This window comes from Lytechinus pictus, chromosome 6, assembly GCF_037042905.1.
Source record: "Lytechinus pictus isolate F3 Inbred chromosome 6, Lp3.0, whole genome shotgun sequence".
In the NCBI taxonomy this organism is placed as follows: Eukaryota; Metazoa; Echinodermata; class Echinoidea; order Temnopleuroida; family Toxopneustidae; genus Lytechinus; species Lytechinus pictus.
The window spans coordinates 19,319,073-19,342,321 of record NC_087250.1 but is presented as its reverse complement, the minus strand read 5'-3'; the positions used below and the strand labels follow the sequence as shown (position 1 = coordinate 19,342,321).

General features: G+C 35.1%; 1 protein-coding gene and 1 long non-coding RNA gene across 2 annotated transcripts; one reads left to right on the top strand and one right to left on the bottom strand.

Annotated features, from left to right (window-relative positions):
• Positions 1 to 8,973: 8,973 nt before the first annotated feature.
• On the top strand, positions 8,974 to 10,815 carry LOC129263182 (protein SSXA1-like). The gene is made up of 4 exons (XM_064100462.1): positions 8,974 to 9,142; positions 9,614 to 9,715; positions 10,106 to 10,210; positions 10,700 to 10,815. Exons 1-4 carry the CDS (start codon positions 9,007 to 9,009, stop codon positions 10,813 to 10,815), a joined length of 459 nt encoding a protein of 152 aa, XP_063956532.1. The 5' UTR covers positions 8,974 to 9,006.
• A 3,500-nt stretch (positions 10,816 to 14,315) lies between these two features.
• Positions 14,316 to 21,545, bottom strand: LOC129274345 (uncharacterized). The gene is made up of 4 exons (XR_008585865.2): positions 21,393 to 21,545; positions 19,322 to 19,497; positions 18,562 to 18,658; positions 14,316 to 17,930 (listed from the first exon to the last, which is right to left on the bottom strand). It is a non-coding gene; the product is annotated as an uncharacterized LOC129274345 (long non-coding RNA).
• Positions 21,546 to 23,249: the final 1,704 nt, after the last annotated feature.

Below are 23,249 nucleotides of genomic sequence, written 5' to 3'. Positions count from 1 at the left end.
GAAATTCAAAGAATGAAGAATACTTATAGTTGCTTATATTTAACAAGTGGAATGCCTCTGGCCGTCTCACCTGCATCACGCGATTCAATATAGCAGCAGTGCTGATTTTGAAAACTACTATAACTCGCACAAGATGTTCAGTGATGGTTACTCTTATTTCCACGTTTTATGAACTAGACCAAAACACTTATAGAGATATGATGGCAATTCAACAAATACCCCCAACGTGGCCAAAGTTCTTTGACCTTACATGACCTTTGACCTTGATCATGTGACCTGAAACTGGCACAGGATTTTCAGTAATACTTGATTACTATTATGTCCAAGTTTCATGAATCAGATCCATAAACTTTCAAAGTTATGATGGTAATTCAACAAATACCCCAATTTGGCCAAAGTTCATTGACCCTAAATGACCTTTGACCTTGGTCATGTGACGTGAAACTCATGCAGGATGTTCAGTGATACTTGATTAACCTTATGTATAAGTTTCATGAACTAGGTCCATATATTTTCTAAGTTATAATGACATTTCAAAAACTGAACCTTAGGTTAAGATTTTGATGTTGATTCCCCCAACATGGTCTAAGTTCATTGACCCTAAATGACCTTTGACCTTGGTCATGTGACATGAAACTCAGGCAGGATGTTCAGTAAAACTTGATTAACCTTATGGCCAAGTTTCATGAACTAGGTCCATATACTTTCTAAGTTATGCTGTCATTTCAAAAACTTAACCTCAGGTTAAGATTTGGTGTTGACGCCGCCGCCGCCGTCGCCGCCGCCGTCGCCGCCGCCGTCGGAAAAGCGGCGCCTATAGTCTCACTCTGCTATGCAGGTGAGACAAAAATGGAAATTTAATTAATATTTGAGGATATCAGTTTATGATTTTGTATTTTGAAACACAATTGATCACTTTTTGTGGAAAAATGAAAATTCCAGATAATTCCTAGCAGCTGAAAATTACTGAAAATTTCCATGGAAATTTTCCAAAATTTCTGGAAAGTGTCCAGCCCTTTCCAAGCCTACATACATGTAATGTAAGTATGTCCAACAAAAACAGATTGAAACGGAGAGATTCTTGATGTTGAGAGAGATCATGCATTTCTGAGATACGATTCTCTTTGTTCATACACGATTCTCTTTGTTCATACACGATTCTCTTTGTTTATACATGATTGTACGCTTAACCAATCTCGAGCAACAAAGAAGCAGAGAAAAAGAAAAATTGAAAATCCATAATTGTCTTTCAAAACAAGAATCTGATTTTTTTTTAGGCCATGACCATCTCAATTGAATTCATTAAGGACGTTCCACAGTTAAAATGAATTCCATGTCATGTCATTTTCACCAAATTTTGCAGAGTTACTTTGGTATCTATGAATTATGAAAATGCAAAAAATAATATAGGTTCATGTGCTTATTTTTTTTCTACGGGTTTCCAAAGTCGCCGTATTTGAATGATATGTAATCTTGCGCAATCAAGAGAATTATGCCTCTCTTAGACCTCACGAATTCACCAAATGAGTTTAAATCATCTTTACTGAGTGGATACCGCATCAAACTTCATCAAATTTTCAAGATACATTACAAAGTGTATACCAGAGTAAGAGAAAGTCTTTTAATTGGTAAAACTATATCTATTTGGAGTCAGCAGCGCCCTCATTTGGCAAGAATGGTGCAAAAACTCAGAAAAAGCAAATCTTCAAAGACGTGAATCTACTCAAAAATTAACAAAGTATTTTGTAATCTGCACTTTTTTCAAAATTCATGTCATTTTCATCAAATTCTGCTAAATTGTAGAGGAATGCATTTCGAAGGTGTAGGGAAGTTAAAAATATGGGGTCCATGTGCTTGTTTTTAAGTATGAGAGTCCAAAGTGATGCGAGTTGGCATGAAAATCGCCGAAAATGTGCCCAAAACGTGCAAAAGTCTAATTATACCATCTAAAATGGTCATTTTCAAACATAAGTGGACATGGGGGTGAAAATTAAAACTTGCTCAAAATCAGTAGGCTTCAATGGTTTTTTAAACTAGACATCTCAAAGTATGTTTTTTCATTTCAGTTACATAAAATTATTAATTTTGTCCGGAAATACAGTGAATTTAGTGCAAGGGAAATTTAATGTTACAAAATGCTGATTTTTGCATTAAAATTCACATATTGCCTATCACAATATAAAATTTGTATTAGAAGCGTATTTGTTGGTAAGATACAAGTTCTGTATTGTATCTAACTCCTAAATAAGAAAAAAAAATTATCTGAAGTGTTTTTCTGAAAAAAGTAGATCTTAAAAGTTTTCAAAACTGGATGTCGTGTCACTCACGTTTAAAAGACAAAAAGTTTTCTAGTTATGTGTATTCTGAAAATTAATTTATCCCAGTACAGGAACAAATACAGTTTTCCCATACCTTATTGTATATAAAGTAACTTGGTCCAAAGTGTTAAGGTTAAGCTATAATTAACTGTTAAAGTTGTGTCGTGTCACTCACAATGTCGTGTCACTCATGAAATGTCGTGTCACTCACGGTCTCATATTGTGTATAAAAAAGGACATCGAATAATTTTTAAAGCATTTTACAAGATAAATTCAGGGATGGAGTCAAAATGTTGTTCCTGACATCATTTAGGCCTATGAAAGGCTAATATTTTTTTCCATTTTCCATTTTCCCAACTTCACCCCTATCAATGGAAATATTGAATTTGACGTTGAGTTCATCTATTTTCTTTCCTCTCCATGGTTTCCTCAGTTTCAAAAATCTTGACAACTTTCCATTCGTGTAAAGACTCGGATCCTAATTCATATTTTAATGATGTACTGAGATAAAAGAATATAACATAATCAATCAACACAAAATTATGAATATATCAAGAGAAAACCACTATACATAGTAATGAACATATTTATAGTGCATAAAGATTTGGCGATGGTTCAAGTTAGTCAGGTATGACTTGAACATTCTCTGTCTCCATTTACAGAAATGAGCAGAACATTCACCTATCTTTTTAGGAATGTTATTTCTTTGTCTTACTAATTATAAGGTTTAAAGCTACTTGTAACAAGGTCAGGGATCTTATTTTGAAATTTGCAGAAATAGATAAAATATTCTTATGGTAGAAAAGAGTATGAAGAAATCTCTGTGAACACCAAACATTCTTTCAAAATCAGAAAAACCTCTTTCCTTCTGATTAATTGAAATTAACCTTTTTTGCCACAAAGCATGTGTTCGAGGACATGAAATAAACAAAGTTTTTGCAAGAACATCTCAGGTGAGAATACACTGAGATTTAAAGAGCATTCTGGATATTGCTTGAAGTAGCTACATGCCTGGTTCAAAATCATTCTTTGTTCGGCCACCATTCATACCCCTAGTGATGAACTAGGGTCTACACAGCAAACTACAGTGAGCGGGCCAATGTGGGTTCGGAGCAGATTTGCATTACACACAAAAATTGAGTAAATTAGGTAGGTACCAACAAGTCCCAACCAAGAACAAAAATTTGCATTTAAGCAACTTTGGTGAGTTGCCTTGTTTTCATGTAGATCAATTTTTCTTGGGGGGTACGTACCCTGGTTAGAACTGAGCTGGACCTCGTGGAAAAAGCTATAGAGGTATAGGGGGAGTATTTGATGGTTGGGGAAGCTGAATTGAATTTCAGTGTAACATCCAAGGGCTCATCAAAGGAAAGGCTAATGATATGAAGTTGTACATGTAGGTAATACTAAACATACTGTGCTGTGGCTTTTTGCAAGAATCAGGTACTAACTATGCGTCTTTCACCTCGTGGCTTTCCATGTATTACTCGTGGTTTGGTTTATTATCAGATATGATAATTAGCAATGAAAAACAGCTTGCAAGATTCCTGCTAAAAAATCATAACTCTGAATTTTGGTACAGTGCCTTTGGAGGGGTCCACATACAAGCAGTGTTCAGGAGAAAACCAATGCTTGATGAGTTGAACTTGATCCCTATTAAAGTTTCTCACGGATTTATCTATCTGAAGTGTGCAGCCAAGTAACTGTGGTTTGGTACAGTGTACAAAAAAAGACATTGAAGCTGCCAAGTCCTATTTGGACAAGGCCTAAAATATTTAAGGAGGATAATATTGTAATCCAATATTTCAAGAAAAAGGAGTCATAAATGACATCATTGGCTACCAAACCATGCCAGATGGTGCGAGTGACTATTGAGAATACCTTTCTTACAAGGAAAAAATATTCCATTATTTGTGGATGCTGAATTGTAAACCCGTAAACTGTCAAATACAGATAAAGAGTTAAAGTTTTGAATGCAATCAGGCCACAAAAAGAATGTTTGAGTTGATGTCAATGCCAAGACCACATAACACCTCCTTCAAGTGCCTCCTCCTCCAAAGAGGAGAGTGGTAGAAGCCCGAGTGTGACAATAATGCGGTAGGGTATAGGGAATGTGAGTTGATGGGCAAATATGACCATAAACCAAGAATAAATCATTAGGATGACACATTATCAACTTTGAAAAGGCAGGTGTTATGTAATTAAGCTTGTTTTTTGGTTGATGGGATTAAACTCTTGTAAATCATGTAAAAAATACTTTCATAGTTGAGATAAATGTTGTATTTTTGCACTTGTCGTGTCACTCACGTTTTGGATGTCGTGTCACTCACGGTATATAGGAGGGCACCATTTTCCATAGAGAAGGTTTGATTGATTCTGACTATATGTGCTAGATAGGTACACTATTTACGTACATGTATGGGTACTCACAGTACTCCTGGACCGCTACTTGGGCACGAATCCAATCATAAGTGATAATGGTCAGAAACCCATGTCCAAAATTTGTCGTGTCACTCACGCATCATTTTTCAATCATATCTACTAAACAAATTGTAGCATTCAAATCAAACTGGTAGTGGCCCATGCCAGTCCTGCATTGTACATAATAGGGTAGTCATGATTGATTCATAACCTTTAAGTTTAAAGATATGAGCCCTTAACTCTCTCCAATTGTCGTGTCACACACATTTGAAAATGACCAAATGCGAATGGTTCCGTAGTTTTGCTCCCTAACATTCAAAATCCATGTCATTTTCATCATACTCTCTAAATTTGTAGAAGAATATATTCTTAAGGCATTAAAATATTTAAAAATATGGGGTCCATGTGCTCGTTTTTAAACTATTGGTGTCCAAAGTGTTGGAAGTTGGCTTGAAAATCGCCTAAAATGCGCCGAAAACATGCAAAAGTCTAATAATATGTCTAAAATACAAATGGTTCCGTAGTTTTGCTCCCTAACATTCAAAATCCATGTCATTTTCATCATACTCTCTAAATTTGTAGAAGAATATATTCTTAAGGCATTAAAATATTTAAAAATATGGGGTCCATGTGCTCGTTTTTAAACTATTGGTGTCCAAAGTGTTGGAAGTTGGCTTGAAAATCGCCTAAAATGCGCCGAAAACATGCAAAAGTCTAATAATATGTCTAAAATACAAATGGTTCCTTAGTTCTGCTCCCAAACATTCAAAATCCATGTCATTTTCATCCTACTCACTAGATTTGTAGAGTAATATATATTCTGATGACGTTAAAATATTAAAAACATGGGGTCCACGTGCTCGTTTTTAAGCTACATGTATCAGTGTCTAAACTAATGTTGTAAATCGGATAAAAAATCAGATCGAAAATCGGATCGGCAGTTAAGCTTCTAAAATCGATAATCGAATCGGCGATGTTTAAAAACAAAGGAAAACATCAAAATTTTGTTCGCGGTCGCGCGCATCTTCCTGGGAAAGTCACAAAGACAAATGCATTGGAACGAAAGTCGGCAAAATGCGCGATCGTTTGGAACATGTTTTAGAAGGGTTTTGAGGTGTTACTGCTTTACAATAAAATGAGTGATTTTTATTAGAAAGATAAACGAATGACGCATCTTCCGAGCAAAGTCGCAAAGGAAAATAAAATGAAAATAATTCTCATAGATCACAGGTCAGTGAACGATCGGCGGGACATCTTTTTAAAGTATTTTTATGTTAGGTGCTAGTGATTTAAAATTATTGGAATGATCTCTTGATCTCGTACGATGTAAGAGAGTAGCGCAGAGATGTCCGTCGATAATACGACTTTCTTAAGTTCACGGCGGGGTCCGCTATCACCACGAGGTTGAAGAGAAGATGAATATAATCATAAACGGAGTAAGAGAGTACCGCAATGACCTCCGTCAGTAGTACGATCTTTGAAAGTTCACGGCGGCGTCCGCTATCACCACGAGGTTGAAGAGAAAATGTATATAATCATAAAAGGAATAAGAGAGTACCGCAACGAGCTCCGTCAGTAGTACGATCTTTAAAAATTCACGGCGGCGTCCACTATCACCACGAGGTTGAAGAGAAGATGTCTATCATCATACTATAGGTAGAAAACCCTTATCATCCATTAAATCCCCCACAAACAAAATATCAGAGTTTATCCAATTCATATAAAATAAAATTTTCCCTTTGTATAAGATATCTTTATTTAGCCAAATAATTTCTTTGTGATAATTATGCTGTATATCTGCTTGAATATTTCTTGAATAATTATACCTTTTTAATAAGAAAAACGTTGATATCAAGTTATAATAGAAATAAGGCATCCTGTTTTCTAAAAAACATTTGTTCTTAATATTATATTTACAATTCATAACTTTTATACCACCCAGTTGCTGAAACCAGTATAATACCGTCCGAAATGTATAAAATACGAATGATTCCTTAGTTCTGCTCCCAAACATTCAAAATCAATGTCATTTTCATCCTACTCTCTAGATTTGCAGAGGAATACATTCTGATGATGTTAAAATATTTATAACATGGGGTCCATGTGCTCGTTTTTTAACTATCAGTGTCTAAACTGTTGCGAGTTGGCTTGAAACAGCCCAAAATGCACCGGAAACAAGTAAAAGTCATATAATACAGTCCAAAATGTCTAAAATACGAATGGTTCCGTAGTTCTGCTCCCAAACATTCAAAATCCATGTCATTTTTATCATACTCTCTAGATTTGTAGAGGAATATATTCTGAAGACGTTTACATATTAAAAGTATGGGCTCCATCCATGTACCCGTTATCAAACTATCAGTGTCTTAAATGTTGCGAGTTGGCTTGAAACGGTCTATAATGCGCCTTAAACCGTTTGGGCAAAAGTCTAATATCGTCCAAAATGTCTAAAATACAAATGGTTCCTTAGTCCTGCTCCCAAACATTCAAAATCCATGTCATTTTCATCATACTCTCTAGATTTGTAGAGGAATATATTCTGAAGAAGTTAAGATATTTAAACTATGGGGTCCATGTGCTCGTTTTCAAATTATCAGTGTCCAAAGTATTGCGCGTTAGCTTGAAACAGCCCAAAATGCGCCGAAAACAAGCAAAAGTCTGCTAATACCGTCTAAAATGCAAATAGTTCCGTAGTCTTGTTCCCAAACATTGAAAATCCATGTCATTTTCATCATACTTTGCACATAGATACCTTAGCACCTGAATATTCCAAATATACAAAAATTAACATGGGTCCATGTGCTTGATTTTTTGCTATAGAGCTTCAAAGTTAACCCAAATTGGATGATGTTCTTAAGATTTGCGCATCCAAAGAATTTGGCATTTTTAGACCTCACAAGATCACAACAATGAGTTTAAAGCTCTATAACTCAGTCAAAATCCATGAAGATTTCATCAAATTTTGCAATATTATTAATAACTGTATCCGTAAGATGGATAATTTATTTATATTGCTGTCAATTGTTAGCTCATTGAAGTCTAACAACACTCTCAGTTCTTAGAAATTGCGGGAAAGATACTCAACCACAAAAATGTCAAATTTCAATAATAAACTTGAAAGAAATACTGCACTTTTTTCAAAACCCATGTCATTTTCACCAAACTTCGCAAAGCTGTAGAGGAAGGTATACCTAAGAGGTACAAACGTTAAAAATTATGGGTTCATGTGCTTGTTTTCAAACTATCAGCACTCTTATTAGAGCAATTTGCTTCTTAAAACACCCGAAAACGCGCCAAAAGCTTTGTATCTATGTGAGGAAAAATTCTTAACAACTTTTCCATTTATTCAAACTCAGGGTCATATTTACATACTTTGCAGCACTATACAGAGAAACTATTTTGAAATTGTAGAGGAATACAAAATATGGTCCATGGAATAATTCCAGTTTAATAGCTTCATAAAATAACACATCGGATCTGCAGTTACATGTAGTGCAGATAAGGAGAAAAATCAGCTCACATAACCAATGTTCAGCTGATTAATCACCAGTTCATCTATTGGGACGTCAGCACGCAGAAGGTAAAATATGCGCAGATCATAATGCGCACAAACATAACTGTGGAACGTCCTTAAGACTTCTTCAATGCAAACTTTCACAATTATTTCTTCTATGTATATTTCTATGCAAACTTTCACAATTTTTTAATTATTTGTACTCTTTGATGCAAACTTTCACAAGTATTTGTTGATGCAAAATTTGACAATCTCTATATTTTTAGGCCAAGGCCATCTCAATTTAATACATTAATTAAGTCTTATATTTACTATATTTGATGCAAACTTTCACAATTTTTTAATTATTTGTACTCTTTGATGCAAACTTTTACAAGTATTTGTTGATGCAAAATTTGACAAAGTCTATTTGATGCAATTTTTCACAATTATTTCTACTGTTGATGCTATATTTCACAATTATTTCTACTTTTTGATGCAGACTTTCATAATTATTTCTAATGTATTTGGTGCAAATTTTCACAATTATTCCTACGGTCTGATGCAAACTTTCACAATTATTTGTTGATGCAAATTTCACAATTCTATTATTTGTTAGAAACATTCACAATTATTTTGACTATTTAATTCAAATTTTCACAGTTTATAATATTTTATTCAAACTTTCACAATTTCTACTATTAAATTCTATTTCTACTATTTGATGCATATCACAGGAAAGTCTTTGTGCCATTGGGTTGGAAGTTAATCACCATGTCCCTTCCAGAGATGGATCAATATTCAGATGTCCAGGTTTACTTCACAGCCAAGGAATGGGCAAAGATCAGCGTTTATGAGAGAACATGTATCAAGAATGTCAAAGAAAACTACGAGATGATGATAAATCTTGGTAGGTACATCCATTTTTTTCTTTGTTGAAGGATGATTCTATCCTCCTGGTATTAAACCTGCAAAGTATTTCACAGAGCAAACTTTTTTCTTTAAAGAAAATTCTCCAAACTAATCAGACTCCAACCCCAAAAGAAATCATGAAAAACATCAGAGGAGGTCTAGACTAAAGTTTGAACAAAATTATACAAATTTCAATATAACAAAAAATTGTTTTTAAAAGTTATAATCTCAACTTGACTGGCCTGAAAGATGGTAGCTTGGAGAGACACTAAATGTAATTTGAATTTTTGATCAAAGTCATTCAGGCCGCACAGACAATATCATATACTCCCAGTACCTTGTTTATTTGATCAACGTTTTTCAAGCCGCTCAGAAAAAAATCGCGTAGATAACTTGTTTCATTGATGAATTATCTGTTCAAATTTGTGAACTTTTTTGTGACAATTTGTTGTTCTGTTTGTACACACAGGATTACAGGTAAATCAACCAAAGTTCATGCAACGTGTGCAAGTTATAAAGAAAGAGATCAAAGAGGAAAGTGATGGAGGGGAGGAGGAAATAGAGTCAAGAGGTTTGTGAATGTCGCTGGCGTAATGTCATGTCATGATGACATCTAAAAGTATGTGTATCTGTAATGTACTGTGTCAGAAACCTGTAACTATTTTACAGAGCAGACTTTTTTTCTTTAAAGAAAATTCTCCATACTAAGGGGACTCCAACCCCAAAGAAATCATGAAAAAACATCAGAGGAGATCTAGACTAAAGTTTGAACAAAGTTGTACAAATTTCAATATAATAAAAAATGGTTTTTAAAAGTTATAATCTCAACTTGACTGGCGTAAAAGCTGGTAACTTGGAAAGACATTAGATATAATTTGAATTTTTGATCAGTCATTCAATCTGCACAGACATTATCATATGCTCCCATTACCTTGTTTATTTGATCTGTTTGTACACACAGGAATACCTGTGGTAAATCAACCAAAGTTCATGCAACGTGTGCAAGTTATAAAGAAAGAGATCAAAGAGGAAAGTGATGGAGGGGAGGAGGAAAGAAAGTCAAGAGGTTTGTGAATGTCGCTGGCATAATGTCATATTTCATGATGGCTTCTAAATGTATGTGTATCAGTAATGTATTGTGTTAGAAACCTGCAACTATTTCACAGAGCAAACTCTTTTCAAAGAAAATTCTCCAAACTAATCAGACTCAAACCCCAAAGAAATCATGAAAAAACATCAGAGGAGGTCTAGACTAAAGTTTGAACAAAATTGTACAAATTGCAATATAACAAAAAATTGTTTTTAAAAGTTATTATCTCAACTTGACTGGCCTAATAGATGGTAACTTGGAGAGACACTAAATGTAAATTGAATTTTTGATCAAAGTCATTCAGGCCGCACAGACAATATCATTTCCTCCAGTACCTTGTTTATTTGATCAACGTTGTTCAAGCCCCTCAGAAAAAAAATCGCGTAGAAAACTAGTTTCCTTAATTAAACATCTGTTCAAATTTGTGAATTTTTTGGTGACAATTTGTTCTGTTTTTACACATAGGATTACAAGTAAATCAACCAAAGTTCATGCAACGTGTGCAAGTTATAAAGAAAGAGATCAAAGAGGAAAGTGATGGAGGGAAGGAAGAAAGAAAGTCAAGAGGTTTGTGGATGTAGCTGGCGTAATGCCATATTTCATGATGACTTTTAAAAGTTTGTGTATCAGTAATGTATTACGTCAGAAATATTTTAAAGATGTCCTAAATCATGACAAAGTATAAAAGTCATTAACCCTTTCTACAGTGCGTCCCACAAAACATGAAACCGAGATTTAGCAATGATTTATCATAACTTAATCATAAATATAATAGACAAATGACCTACCATTGTAAAGCTTAGAATGTCCTCTTTGTTCTGAAATTACTTAGATTATTCCTCATTCACGCATGAGTGAGCAAAAACAATTTGAAGAAAGGATACCAAAAACTCATTTGGTGGGGGGTATCTGAATTTCAAAGAGAAAATTGCATGCCTAAAAGTTCAATATCTGCTCTTTTATTTGATACCTTAATCACAGAAAATGGTCAAGAAGTAAAAAAGTTATGTTCTCTCGAAACAATGCTTGACGTGTATTTCCATAATTTCATTAAATAAACATGTTTTCACCGGTTTCCCGCAGAAGCTATCGCACGGTTAACAAAAGACTTAATGCATGGCTGATCGTCAACAAAGCAGAGTGTCGAGTGAGTTTGAAAGCTAGCCTGTAAATCTGCTTCATTTTATGAAATTATTGAAATTCAAGCCTTATTTAAAATGACCAGAACTATGTCATTTCTTGACCAATTTCTGTAATTGAGTTATCAAATTAAAGAGCAGATATTTAAAAGCAGATTTTAAAAATGTGGTTTTCGTTTTGAAACCCAGATACAGCCGGCCAAGTGACTTTTTGGTATCCCCTCTTCAAATTGTTTTTGCTCACTCATGCGTGAATAAGTAGGTCATTTGTCTATTGTATTTTTGATTGAGTTATGATAAATCATTGATTGATCTCGGTTTCGTTTTTTGTGGGACGCACTGTATATTAGAATATTTGACTTCCATGAAAACACTGGTTTCTGGGAAGGTGGTGCACGGTGTACCTTGGCATAAGAATTTGGTCTGATAAGTTGTGTGAGACTTGAAAGAAAAATATCATTAAATGTTAGTGATTCATGATAACCTCACTGAGTTAAGTTTTTGCTCTCCCATGCATAAATGGCAACAAACCACCTATTAAAGGTCAAGTCCACCCCAGAAAAATGTCAATTTGAATAAATAGAGAAAAATCATACAAGTATTATGATGAAAATTTCATCAAAATCGGATGTAAAATAAGAAAGTTATGACATTTTAAATTTTCGCTTAGTTTTCACAAAACAGTGATATGCAAAACTCAGTGACATGCAAATGAGACATTCGATGATGTCCCTCACTCACTATTTCTTTTGTTTTTTATTGTTCGAATTATACAATATTTCATTTTTTACAAATTTGACAATAAGGACCAACTTGATTGAACCACATAGTATTAAACAATGCTAATTCCACATGTTCATGGAGGAATTAATCGTTGTTTCGCTTGACAATGGGGAGACAATTAGAATATTACATATTTCTCACAAAATACAAAAGAAATAGTGAGTGGATGACGTCATCAGTCTCCTCATTTGCATATCGACCAGGATGTGCATATAACTGTTTTGTGAATTTAAGCAAAACTTTAAAATGCCATAACTTTCTTATTTTACATCCGATTTTAATGAAATTTTCAGTGTTGTGCTTGTTGGATTTTTCTTTTTATACGCCCGTCTCGACGGGACGTATTATGGTATCACGCTCGGTGTCCGTCCGTCCGTCCGTTAACTTTTCCTTGTAAACGCGATAACTTCAGTTTAACTTGACCTAGGCTCATATAATTTGGTTTGTATGATACTAGCATAGATCTGAAGAAGCCTATCGATTTTGAGGTCAAAAGGTCAAAGGTCAAGGTCACAGTGACCCATTTTCATCGTACCCTTCTGCAGTCCTTATAATAGCGATAACTTAAGTTTAACTTAACCTAGACTCATATAATTTGGTGTGTATGATACTAGCATGGATCTCAGGAAGCCTATTGATTTTGAGGTCAAAACGTCAAAGGTCACAGTGACCTATTTTCATCGTACCCTTCTGCAGTCCTTGTAAATGCGATAACTTCAGTTTAACTTAACCTAGACTCATATAATTTGGTGTGTATGATACTAGCATGGATCCCAGGAAGCCTATTGATTTTTGAGGTCAAAGGTCAAGGTCACAGTGACGTATTTCATCTTACCCTTCTGCAGTCCTTGTTCACGAGATAACTTTAGTTGAACTTAACCTGGGCTCATATAGTTTGGTGTGTATGATACTAGCATGGATCCCAGCAAGCCTATTGGTTTTGAGGTCAAAAGGTCAAGATCACAGTGACATGTTTTCATCTTACCCTTCTGCAGTCCTTGTTCACGAGATAACTTTAGTTGAACTTAACCTGGGCTCATATAGTTTGGTGTGTATGATACTAGCATAGATCCTAACAATTATATTGATTTTGAGGTCAGAAGGTCAAAGGTGAAGTTGCCATCTTCCACTTTGCTTGCTTGACCAGTAGCTCCATTTTCCGCATTACCCTTACAAAAATGTCCTGTGGTAATACCATATAATTACCATAGGACTGTACCACACGATTACCACATATATTGTTGTGTGGTAATGCTATGTCTTTATGTCCTGTGGTATTGTGTGGTAATGTGTGGTAATGTCGTGTGGTATTGTCCTGTGGTAAATTGGAACATTTACCACACAACATTACCACAGGAATACCACATGAATGGATTAATATATGGTAACATTTACCACACAAGGGATTAATTTATGGTAACAATTTTTACCACATACCATTTACCACATAGATTATCACACGACATTTACCACACCAGTTACCACACACCAGTTACGACATGCATTACCACACACCATTTACCACACAAATTACCTTACATTTTACCACACACCAGTTACCACACGTGTTACCACACATCATTTACCACACGAATTACCTCATATTTTACCACACAAATTACCTCACATTTTACCACACACCGGTTACCACACGCGTTACCACACAAATTACCTCATATTTTATCACATGCCTTACCACACAAATTACGTCACATTTTACCACACACCGGTTACCACATGCATTACTACACACGATTTACCACACACGTTACCACATACACTACCACACACCAGTTACGTAACTGGTGTGTGGTAATGCATGTGGTAACTGGTGTGTGGTAAAATATGAGGTAATTCGTGTGGTAAATGGTGTGTGGTAAACACTAACCAGTTACCACACATATTGTACATAATACACATAATACCATGCATCAGAGTCATTACCCAAAATGTGTGTGGTAACTAGATGTGTGATAACTGATGCATGATAATGTATGTTGCAACTGGTGTGTTGCAATGTGTGTGGTAACTGGTTAGATACATCACAGATCATGGGTATGATTTTGGTAGCAGTAGAATGTGTTCATGACCCTATGTACTTTTATAAGATTAAGAAAATACAACACCTTCAATGAACAGACAACAAATGATTTTACAAGTGATATAGAAAGTACTGGTATTTAGCTCATAGAGTCATCAATTTACAATACTGGTTTAGATTTGCTATTGACAAAAATTGTGTAACAGCTGCTTTACTGTACAAACAGTGTAACATAATAGTAACTATCAAAGAAATTAGTTACAGTGCATATAAATACTTTTAAAAAAGATACATTTCTTCTAAATACTTTAAAAAGTTACCTCAAAGGTTATCTGGCTTTTCAGCAAACCAAATTAACGACCATTGTAGTTTTTTTGCAGGTCACACATACAGAATGGACTGATTTACTCTTTGTTTTATGCTTAAAGACAAAAATGATTAAACTCTTAATCGTTTTTAAGAAAATGAACAAAACATAAGGATGTGTCTACAATAGGTAATATCATATAAGTAGCTGCGGCAAAGTGCACTGTACTCAAAATTGCGTATAACAAAATGCATAATTATCCCAAGTTTACTTCAAGGCTGAAGGGCAAGTAGAAATAGACGAGAGATGATAATATGTATTTGGAGAAAATGAAAACTAGGACAATACCCTGGCATGTAATATCTGAATTAAAGGAAAATAACACCCAAAACATAATACCACATGATATTATTGATAAATACAGGACAATCAACATGAATCCACTCATACCCTAATCCAATTACGGAGTACCACCTTTTCAAAGTTGGCCTCTTACAGTATGGTTCGAAGTTTCTGGATGGAGGTCGCCATTTTCGCGGGGTTAGTTAGGAAATTATTACATCAGCGACGAACTACATCTCTAAACGTTTAGGCATTATATATTCTATTTTATCAATAACAAATCAAATGTACAGATAAAACTCATAAAAATATTAGTTAAATTTGTTTAATATATGGTAGGTTCAAAATACAATTTGATGAGTTTTAATGATAAGATTTACACCCCAATTTCCGCTGCCAATTTGTAAATCGTAGATTAGGGTGTAATTTTTATCATTAAAACTCATCAAGTCGTAATTTGAACCTATCATATAATATTAAACAAATTTTAATTAATATTTTATGAGTTTTATCTGTACATTTGATTTATTATCGATGAAATAGAATATATAATGCCCAAACGTTTAGAGATGTAGTTCGTCGCTGACGGAATAATCCCCATCCATAGACTTTGTACCAGAAGATGCCAACTTTGAAAAGGTGGTACTCCATACTGGGACATCGGATTGGGGGTATATGAGTGGATTCATTTTCATTGTCCTGTATTTATCAATGGTATCATGTGGTATTATATTTTGGGTTTTATTTTCCTTTAAGATATTGTACTGGTTTATATCATGGCATTACAAAGTTCATCTGTAGTGCACACTGTGTCAAGTGCACAAACCTATTCATGGTTCCCACAGAAATTTGAAAACAGAATTCCATGACCTCTCCATGACTATTAAAATTGCTGCTTTCCATGACTTAATTCCTTTCTGGCACAGTTTACAAAATCAGACATGTTATGATCATGAACACCAATTATAATAGTAGAGTACAATCACAGAGTATGAGAGTTGTGAGACATAAAAAACTAGAAAGCTGTCATAGCCAAGAGGTAAATGCAATTCCATGACTTTTCACATATCCCTGACTTTCCATGACCAATTTTTTTCCAGGATTTTCCATGACTGTGGGAACCCTGTAATAATACTGCATTGACAGAGATCTATCATTTTTAAAGTTAATTTCAATTTCCTTCAAACATTTTATTCATCTCTTTTTGGTTGGACCTTGAATATAATACAATACAATGTTTTGGCAGGTCGTCTATAAAAGCATGTACAACGTTAAAAAAGGCTTTTGGCAGGAACTTTTGGCAAGTAGTCAACAGTATCAATGCATGTAAATTTGGGTGAAAGAATCATACATGTACATTAATTCTTAAGAAAAGTTTGTGGTTGTATTACACTATCACTTAAACGTATTAAAAAGACAGCAGTTGCAGCAAACAATTATTTCATGAGAAATTGTCAAAATATTGTACATAATCTCTAGATCTGGTACATTAATGTAAGCTTGTATTTTTGTAAAATCACTAATTTTGAACTTAAAATTAATTATTTTGATGATCACTAACACAGAAAAGAACATGTGGGACAGGACAGTGTATTATGATTGATTTGAAAAATACCTGACATTGGATAGAATTACATGCTTATTTTGCTCATTTCTCAGCAATTACACATTTTCTTCCCGAGCTATAATTAATTATGGCACATGTCTTTTATATTTTGCTGGTAATTCTATTGGATTCTGTTCGAACTAATTTTAAGATTGTTACTACAACTGGTAATTTATCTTTAAAGTTGTACTTGTATATGATACGGGCTCAACATAATCTAAAATAAAGTAATTTTTACCATGCAAAATAGTGAAAATTTTATCAAAATCAGATAAAATTTTAAAAAAAATAATTACAAAAATATTGGTCATCAACACATGCAAGTAGATACATGTAAGTTTATGATATCATGCCCACATTTTTATTGTTCTCATGTTACCAGATAAAATAATAATTTACTTCATGTGTGTAATAAGTATGTCTTCCAATCCCATGTAGCAAAAGAACTTCCAGCAATAATCAATACAGGTAAGTCACATCAATACAGTTTACAATCCGATTTGTTTCATTCTTGGTAAACAAAATTAAATGCACAATTTTATATACAAAATAATAAGTTGGGGATACGTGTACATGTACAATGTACGTCAGTATGACATCATCAGCTTGCTACTTGCATATATGCTTAGAGCTCTTTCACCAAAATAATGCAGAGGTTAGAATGTCATACATTACTTTATTATCCCTTGTCTAATTTGGATGAATTTTTCAGTTTTGTTAAAAAGTAATAAAAGGCAATATCCATGGTTACCCTTAAACTTGACCTCAATGCATGTTCGCTTTTACACAACACGTTATTTTGCGAGATACAAAGCGCATGAGATTTAAAAAAATTCAAATTACCAGACAGTGACAGTATTGTTGTAAGTACAGAGCAAAGATCAGGATGGTAGGTCTTCTCAAATTGTATTTGGATTGATCCAAGGTTGTTGACAACTGGAGGAGAGGAAGGAGCTAATTTCACGGCCTTGGAGCAGAAGTGGAGAAAGTTGCATCACCAGTAGCTAATTCGTAGGTGCGTAATGATCACAAAAATAAAAAGGCAAGTGCGCCTAGAATGAAAATGATGCACAAGGGATTCCTTATAAAACATGTAATCTGGATCTCTGTCAATGACTTTGAAAATCAGGAGACGGACACTGATGTTCATGTATATCCTTTCCTTGACTTGCAGCCAGCGAAGTTGGCGTATGGCAAATGGCACAATAGATGCAGCATTCTGTACTATATGCAGTCAGTCCAGATCGCCCTAATTCAAGCACGAAGAGCATTACAATAGTCCAGTTTAGATAGCGCTAAACCATGGACTGCTTTGTGGCAAGTACAAATATAAAAGGCACTTCCCATTGGCCTTTATTCTTCCAATCTGTTTGATGTTATACTGGTAGGGAGCAGGTTCCAATAGCACTATGAAAGGAGTTACGAAACCAGATGAATGGGTGCAGATTCAGGACACCTTCCATTTCAACTTAAGGCATCTGCAATAAATAACAGAAGAAGATAAACATAAAAGCCTTTCCTGCATTAACTATTTAATATTCATTAAAAACTACATGGTTTCAATATCAATTTCCAAACTTTTTAAAAAATGATTAAAAAACAATGTGGGGTTTGTTCCATATTTATACTTCAAATATTAACATGTAAAGTCAGGTCGGGGGAGGGGGGCTTGATGCCCTCAAGATCTGCTGCACCTCCAAACCATCTCTGTATAGGGAAGGACATTTTAAAGTAAAAAAAAAAATATTTATTTTAATTAAACATGATTTTAATTCATGCTTTTTTTAAATGTGTTTTAAATGGTTATGGGATAATTCCATCAGTTTGAGTAAGAAATTACAAGTTGCCAATTTCACATAACGAAGATCAATTCTGATGTGATAATAAATGCATGTCAGATGTTGATGTTTCACTTATGCCTATCTAATACGTTTGAATTGACAACAGCATGAACCTTGTAAGGGCATTAATTATTAGACAAGCTTTGTATCAGAGTGGTTACAAAATCAAAATTATTTAACTGCATCTCATGTTCATGCACATGTAAATAATCAAAATAACACAATAATTATAAAAAATACCTTCCACAAAGGATAAATTTGTACACACCATTATATCTGCATGAATATTGTTCTTTTAGTCCACCTATAATGATACAGCTGATGAGAGTTTGAATGATGGTATCAAGATGGTGCTTCTACCAGGGCTGCAAAAGAGAGAAAAAAAAATAAAATGTTAACCTCAATCATGCCAAGAAATCATGCCAACCGTTGTGAAACTCTATTAGCGCCAAATTACACTCTAAACTTGTCATTAGAACGTCCAAACCGATACACGTCAGCCAGGAATCTAGTACTAGCACAATCAGCTATGCATTTGCACCAATTCCCTCTGTATTTTCTTGCATATGGACGTCTCTCGACTTAAAGGTCATGTCATTGTGTTATATAGCTTGGGAATTGCAAGCAAGTGATCCTTCGAAATGTTTACCTGCTTAAAAGTAACATTTCTTAAGCCTTAATTTTGTATATTTAGATAACAAAAGGCTTACAAATTGGAAAAATCAAATGTTTGCCCAAAATTATTGTGGGAAAGGTGGATTTTTTAAGGGAAATCCATCTTTGTGTACCAAGTTCTACAGGCAACAGAGACTTGTCTAGCTCCGTGAATGAAAATACCCCTTGTACAATGTAAAAATGATAAAAATATCATCACAGAGTCCTCTAAGTACAGTTAGGACCATTGACAGATAAGGTGCCCTAAGATTGCGCACATCCGAATCTGCGCGATTCTGATAATGGAAGATACGCAACGACTCCAAACAAAAATAAACTTTACACCTGAAAGAGCCTACTATACTTAGTCTTACCTACTGCCCGATGCCTCCTGACATGTAGAGCAACAACAAAGGACCTCCACTCCTGGCGGCCAGTGGTTCTGGGCCGTCTTCTGGAAACTCCCCCGGGCTAGGTCATATTCACCGACTTCATCTCCTCCTCAAATGTGATGCCAGGACAAGTAGTTTTGGGTCTCCCTCTCTTTCTCCTGGAATGTCATAAACAGATCTATTCATAAAAAATCTGACTTAAAATGGTTGGAAAATAATGAATTTAGGGCATTGGCAAGAGTTCCATATGCAACCCCACTAAAATTGAAAATAAAAACATGAAGAAGGTTCAGAATAATATATCTAGCACAATATAGAACATATATGATGGGGTAGTGGATAGTACTAGGAGTGGAAATACATACTAAAATATGGCTTTATTCCGTCAAATTTCGAGCATGTATGGATGTATCTAGTGTGTGTAATTGTCCATAGACATCGGTTTATTTACTCAAGGGTCTGTGAGTCAAGTCTAGGCGAACTATTGGCTGATAATCGTTAAAATACCCCTTCCGGCATCAGCACTTCTTGCTAGCATAGCAGGAACAGGTCTTGACTGCAAATAAAACGAGGTGATCTCAAGTCCCAACTAAGGTGCCAAAACAAGGGTAAAAAAATTATAGAAAAATCTGAAGTGAACGAACTGGAATGGAATTAAGTCTCAACAATCTTATTTTTTATCATGTTGGTGGGGGGTACATTGGAATTGCATATGGAATTCTTTCCAGGGCATTTCATGTGACGTCCTCAAAATGCAGCCTCTGTGACTGTGCTTTCTTATCGAAATCTTCGCATCATGTGAATAAGTGCGCAGACATCGGCCACTATTAGTATTACCCAGTTGTTGTGTGTCCAGACAGGTTGTGTGTCTGGACGATCAATTTTAGAAAGTCATTTGGAAAAAAAGCAAAGTTCCATCAATTTTTAGTACAAATTATTAGGAAATATTATAAAGAACAAAATAGAAGATGATAACAAGTATTGAATTCATATTTTTAGTGTAATCCAAAGATAAAAGGAAGGCTTCAAAAAGATAAAACTGTCCGGACACCCGACCCCCATCCTACCAGCAACGTTCTCGCCAGTGTAGAACACGCGTCGCATGCGACACACGTAAATTCCACAAGCTCTATATGCATCACGGGCAAAAAAAAATCATAAAAAGTGGGGAAAAGTCATCGGAAATAATTGTTGCATCATTCATCATCAATCCTCAAAAGTAAAGGATGTTTCAGAATCATTTCGGCAACAAACAAACTACGATCTTCTTATTGATGACCGGAAAAATATCCATGCATAGAAACTGGCGCATTTCCACTTCCAGCCGGCTAGCCAGCCAGCCAAGCCTGAGCTGAGCAGCCACACTAGCCCGCGTTGCCAGCGCGTCTAGCTGAGCTGGACATGCATGCTATACGCTACAATGCATGTTAAACTGAATTGTCCGCGGTGCGACCCGGGTCCGACGTAGCCTTTCATTTTTACATGATACCGTTTCCCGATAGTTATCAAGAAATTTTTATCATAAAATGAATTGTTCCACATAATTTTCCCGCTAATTTCTAAGTAATATTCTTAACGTTCATTCTCAATTTCTCATGTCATTCTGATCTGCTGTCGGGCTACCGTACCAGTACCACTAACTTAATAATTTTGTTCAATCAAAATGCAAGTAAATGACCATGACTGGCCGAGATATTTTCCCAAGAAAATCAATTATTTCTCTTAATTTTTAATGAGACTTTTTGCACACTTACTCATAAGAATACAAGGAACATCATCAATTGAAAGATTTTGTAAAATAACAGGAAATTCACGTTAAATCTAAACTCAAATCGTTTAGGTGAGCTGTGACTGTGTGCAGACTTGAGACCACCAGCCAGTGGTCCACATCACAGCAGCGAGCAGGCGCTCGGGGCCGGGCGAGCGCCCGGTTAGACAGGATGGGATTGCCAGTGTCATGTCATTTTCATTGACGAAATCTTTAGCTAGTTGCAAGCCGGGGCATTTAACAAACTACGAAAAGAAAATCATAGAAAATGGTTATCTAACTTACTGTTTAGCCTACTGCAAATGTCTTCGAAGTCGTCCACATCTAACCCGCATTCTTTAAGTAGTTGAATTATTAACGGCCTTCTTCGTCCCACTTCTCGATCGAGCTCAATAAACTGCAACGCAACGCAAACGGTATTCTTTTCAAATGTTGGCGGTAAGTGCGCATGCGCAAGCCTGTCGCCGCCCCCCCCCCCCGGCCCCCCAGGGTGACCAGATTTCACAAAATGAAATAAGGGACAATCGAAAAAAGATCAACAAAGAAGGCTACACAGTGTTACACCTGTAAAAAACTTTAAAAAATTGGAAGGGAGGGTGAACGAAAGAATGAAGGAAAGAAAGAAAGGGCGAAAGAAAAGAGATGAAAAGAGAAGAAAAAAAATTAAGGGGAAAATGAAGGAAAAAATAAAAAAAGAATAAAAGAAAGTTAGAATAAAGAGAAAAAAAGTTTCCACCATTCTTTCAATTGAATACAGAAAGAGAGAAAAAGAAAGAAATGGAAGAAGAATACATGTGTGAAAGACAAAATAAAGGAGAGAAAGAAAAAAAGTAAGAAAAAGGAGGAGGAAAGAAAGAATGAAGGAAAGAAAAATGTTTTCTTCATTCTTTGAAAGAAAGAAACAAAGAAAGAAGGAAACAGTAAGGGAGGAGGGAAGGAAGGAATTAAGGGAGGGAGAGAAATAATAAGGGAAAGAATTATAAGGAAAAATAAAATAAAGAATGAAAGAAAGAGAGGGAGGAAGAATGAAGTGAGGAAGGAGTGAAAACATAATGGAAGAAGAGAAAGAATTAAAATAAAAAGGAGAGGAAGGGAGGGGAAGAAAAAAGTTGAAAGAAAGAATGGAGGAAATAAAAAAAGGAAATTTGATAAAGAAGACGGGTAAGAAAAAGGGAGGAAAAAAAATGAACACAGAGAGAGAGAAAGGATCAGGAAAGGCAAATAGGAAATAGAGATAGATGGAACAAAAACGGGCAAGCAGGAAGGATAGAAGGATGAAGGATAGAAAAGTTCAAACTTCAAGCAAAAAATTCCAATCATCTAACAAAAATCATAATGATATTTGGTGTTTTTAAAATATATTTTAAAAAAATGTTTTAGAAATGAATAAAATTTCAAAGTGATTCTTTTTTTACTTAAAAATTAGATGAAACATCCCGGCATTATATAGAACAAGACTCAAAACGAAAGTTGAAACAACTAGATCTAGTTATGAAAACTCAATAACTTGTTCCTCCGATTACATCCCCATATCAGTAATCTGAGAACCCATAATATAATTATACAAATTTCCCGCCGATTTTGTGATTATTTTGGCATGTTTCATTGTGTTTGGTGTAGAGAATCTGCTCCGATCCTACATGCCTTGCTAGTACTAGCCTGTCACACAAAGGCAGGAGGCCAGTTCGATTGGGTTAGCAAGAAAATCACCTTGCAAAAGTTTATTTATCGATTTTATTGTTGTCTCTGCTTCGTCATCTGTTGGTTATTTTAATGAAAATTCGTCACTTTTAAATATATTTTGTTCAATATTCTGAAATACGGGACAAATAGGCGTTCCGGGAAGGGTTTGTCGGGACGCCGGGACAAAGAAGCAAAATACGGGACAATCCCGGGAAATACGGGACGTCTGGTCACCCTGCCCCCCCTCCGGCGAATCAATTTTTAATTTTGATAGGGGGTGAGCTGAGAGGGGTCTAAGTTATGGGTGTGAAAACTTTTTTTGTGTGGTATTTCTGATTTTCAACAGAAGGGCAATAACACACAAATACCACATATTTGAATTGACAGTACTACACAATGGGCTATGACGTAACATGCTTTCATGTGGTAATTTTGATTTACCACAGCAGTATAATTCCA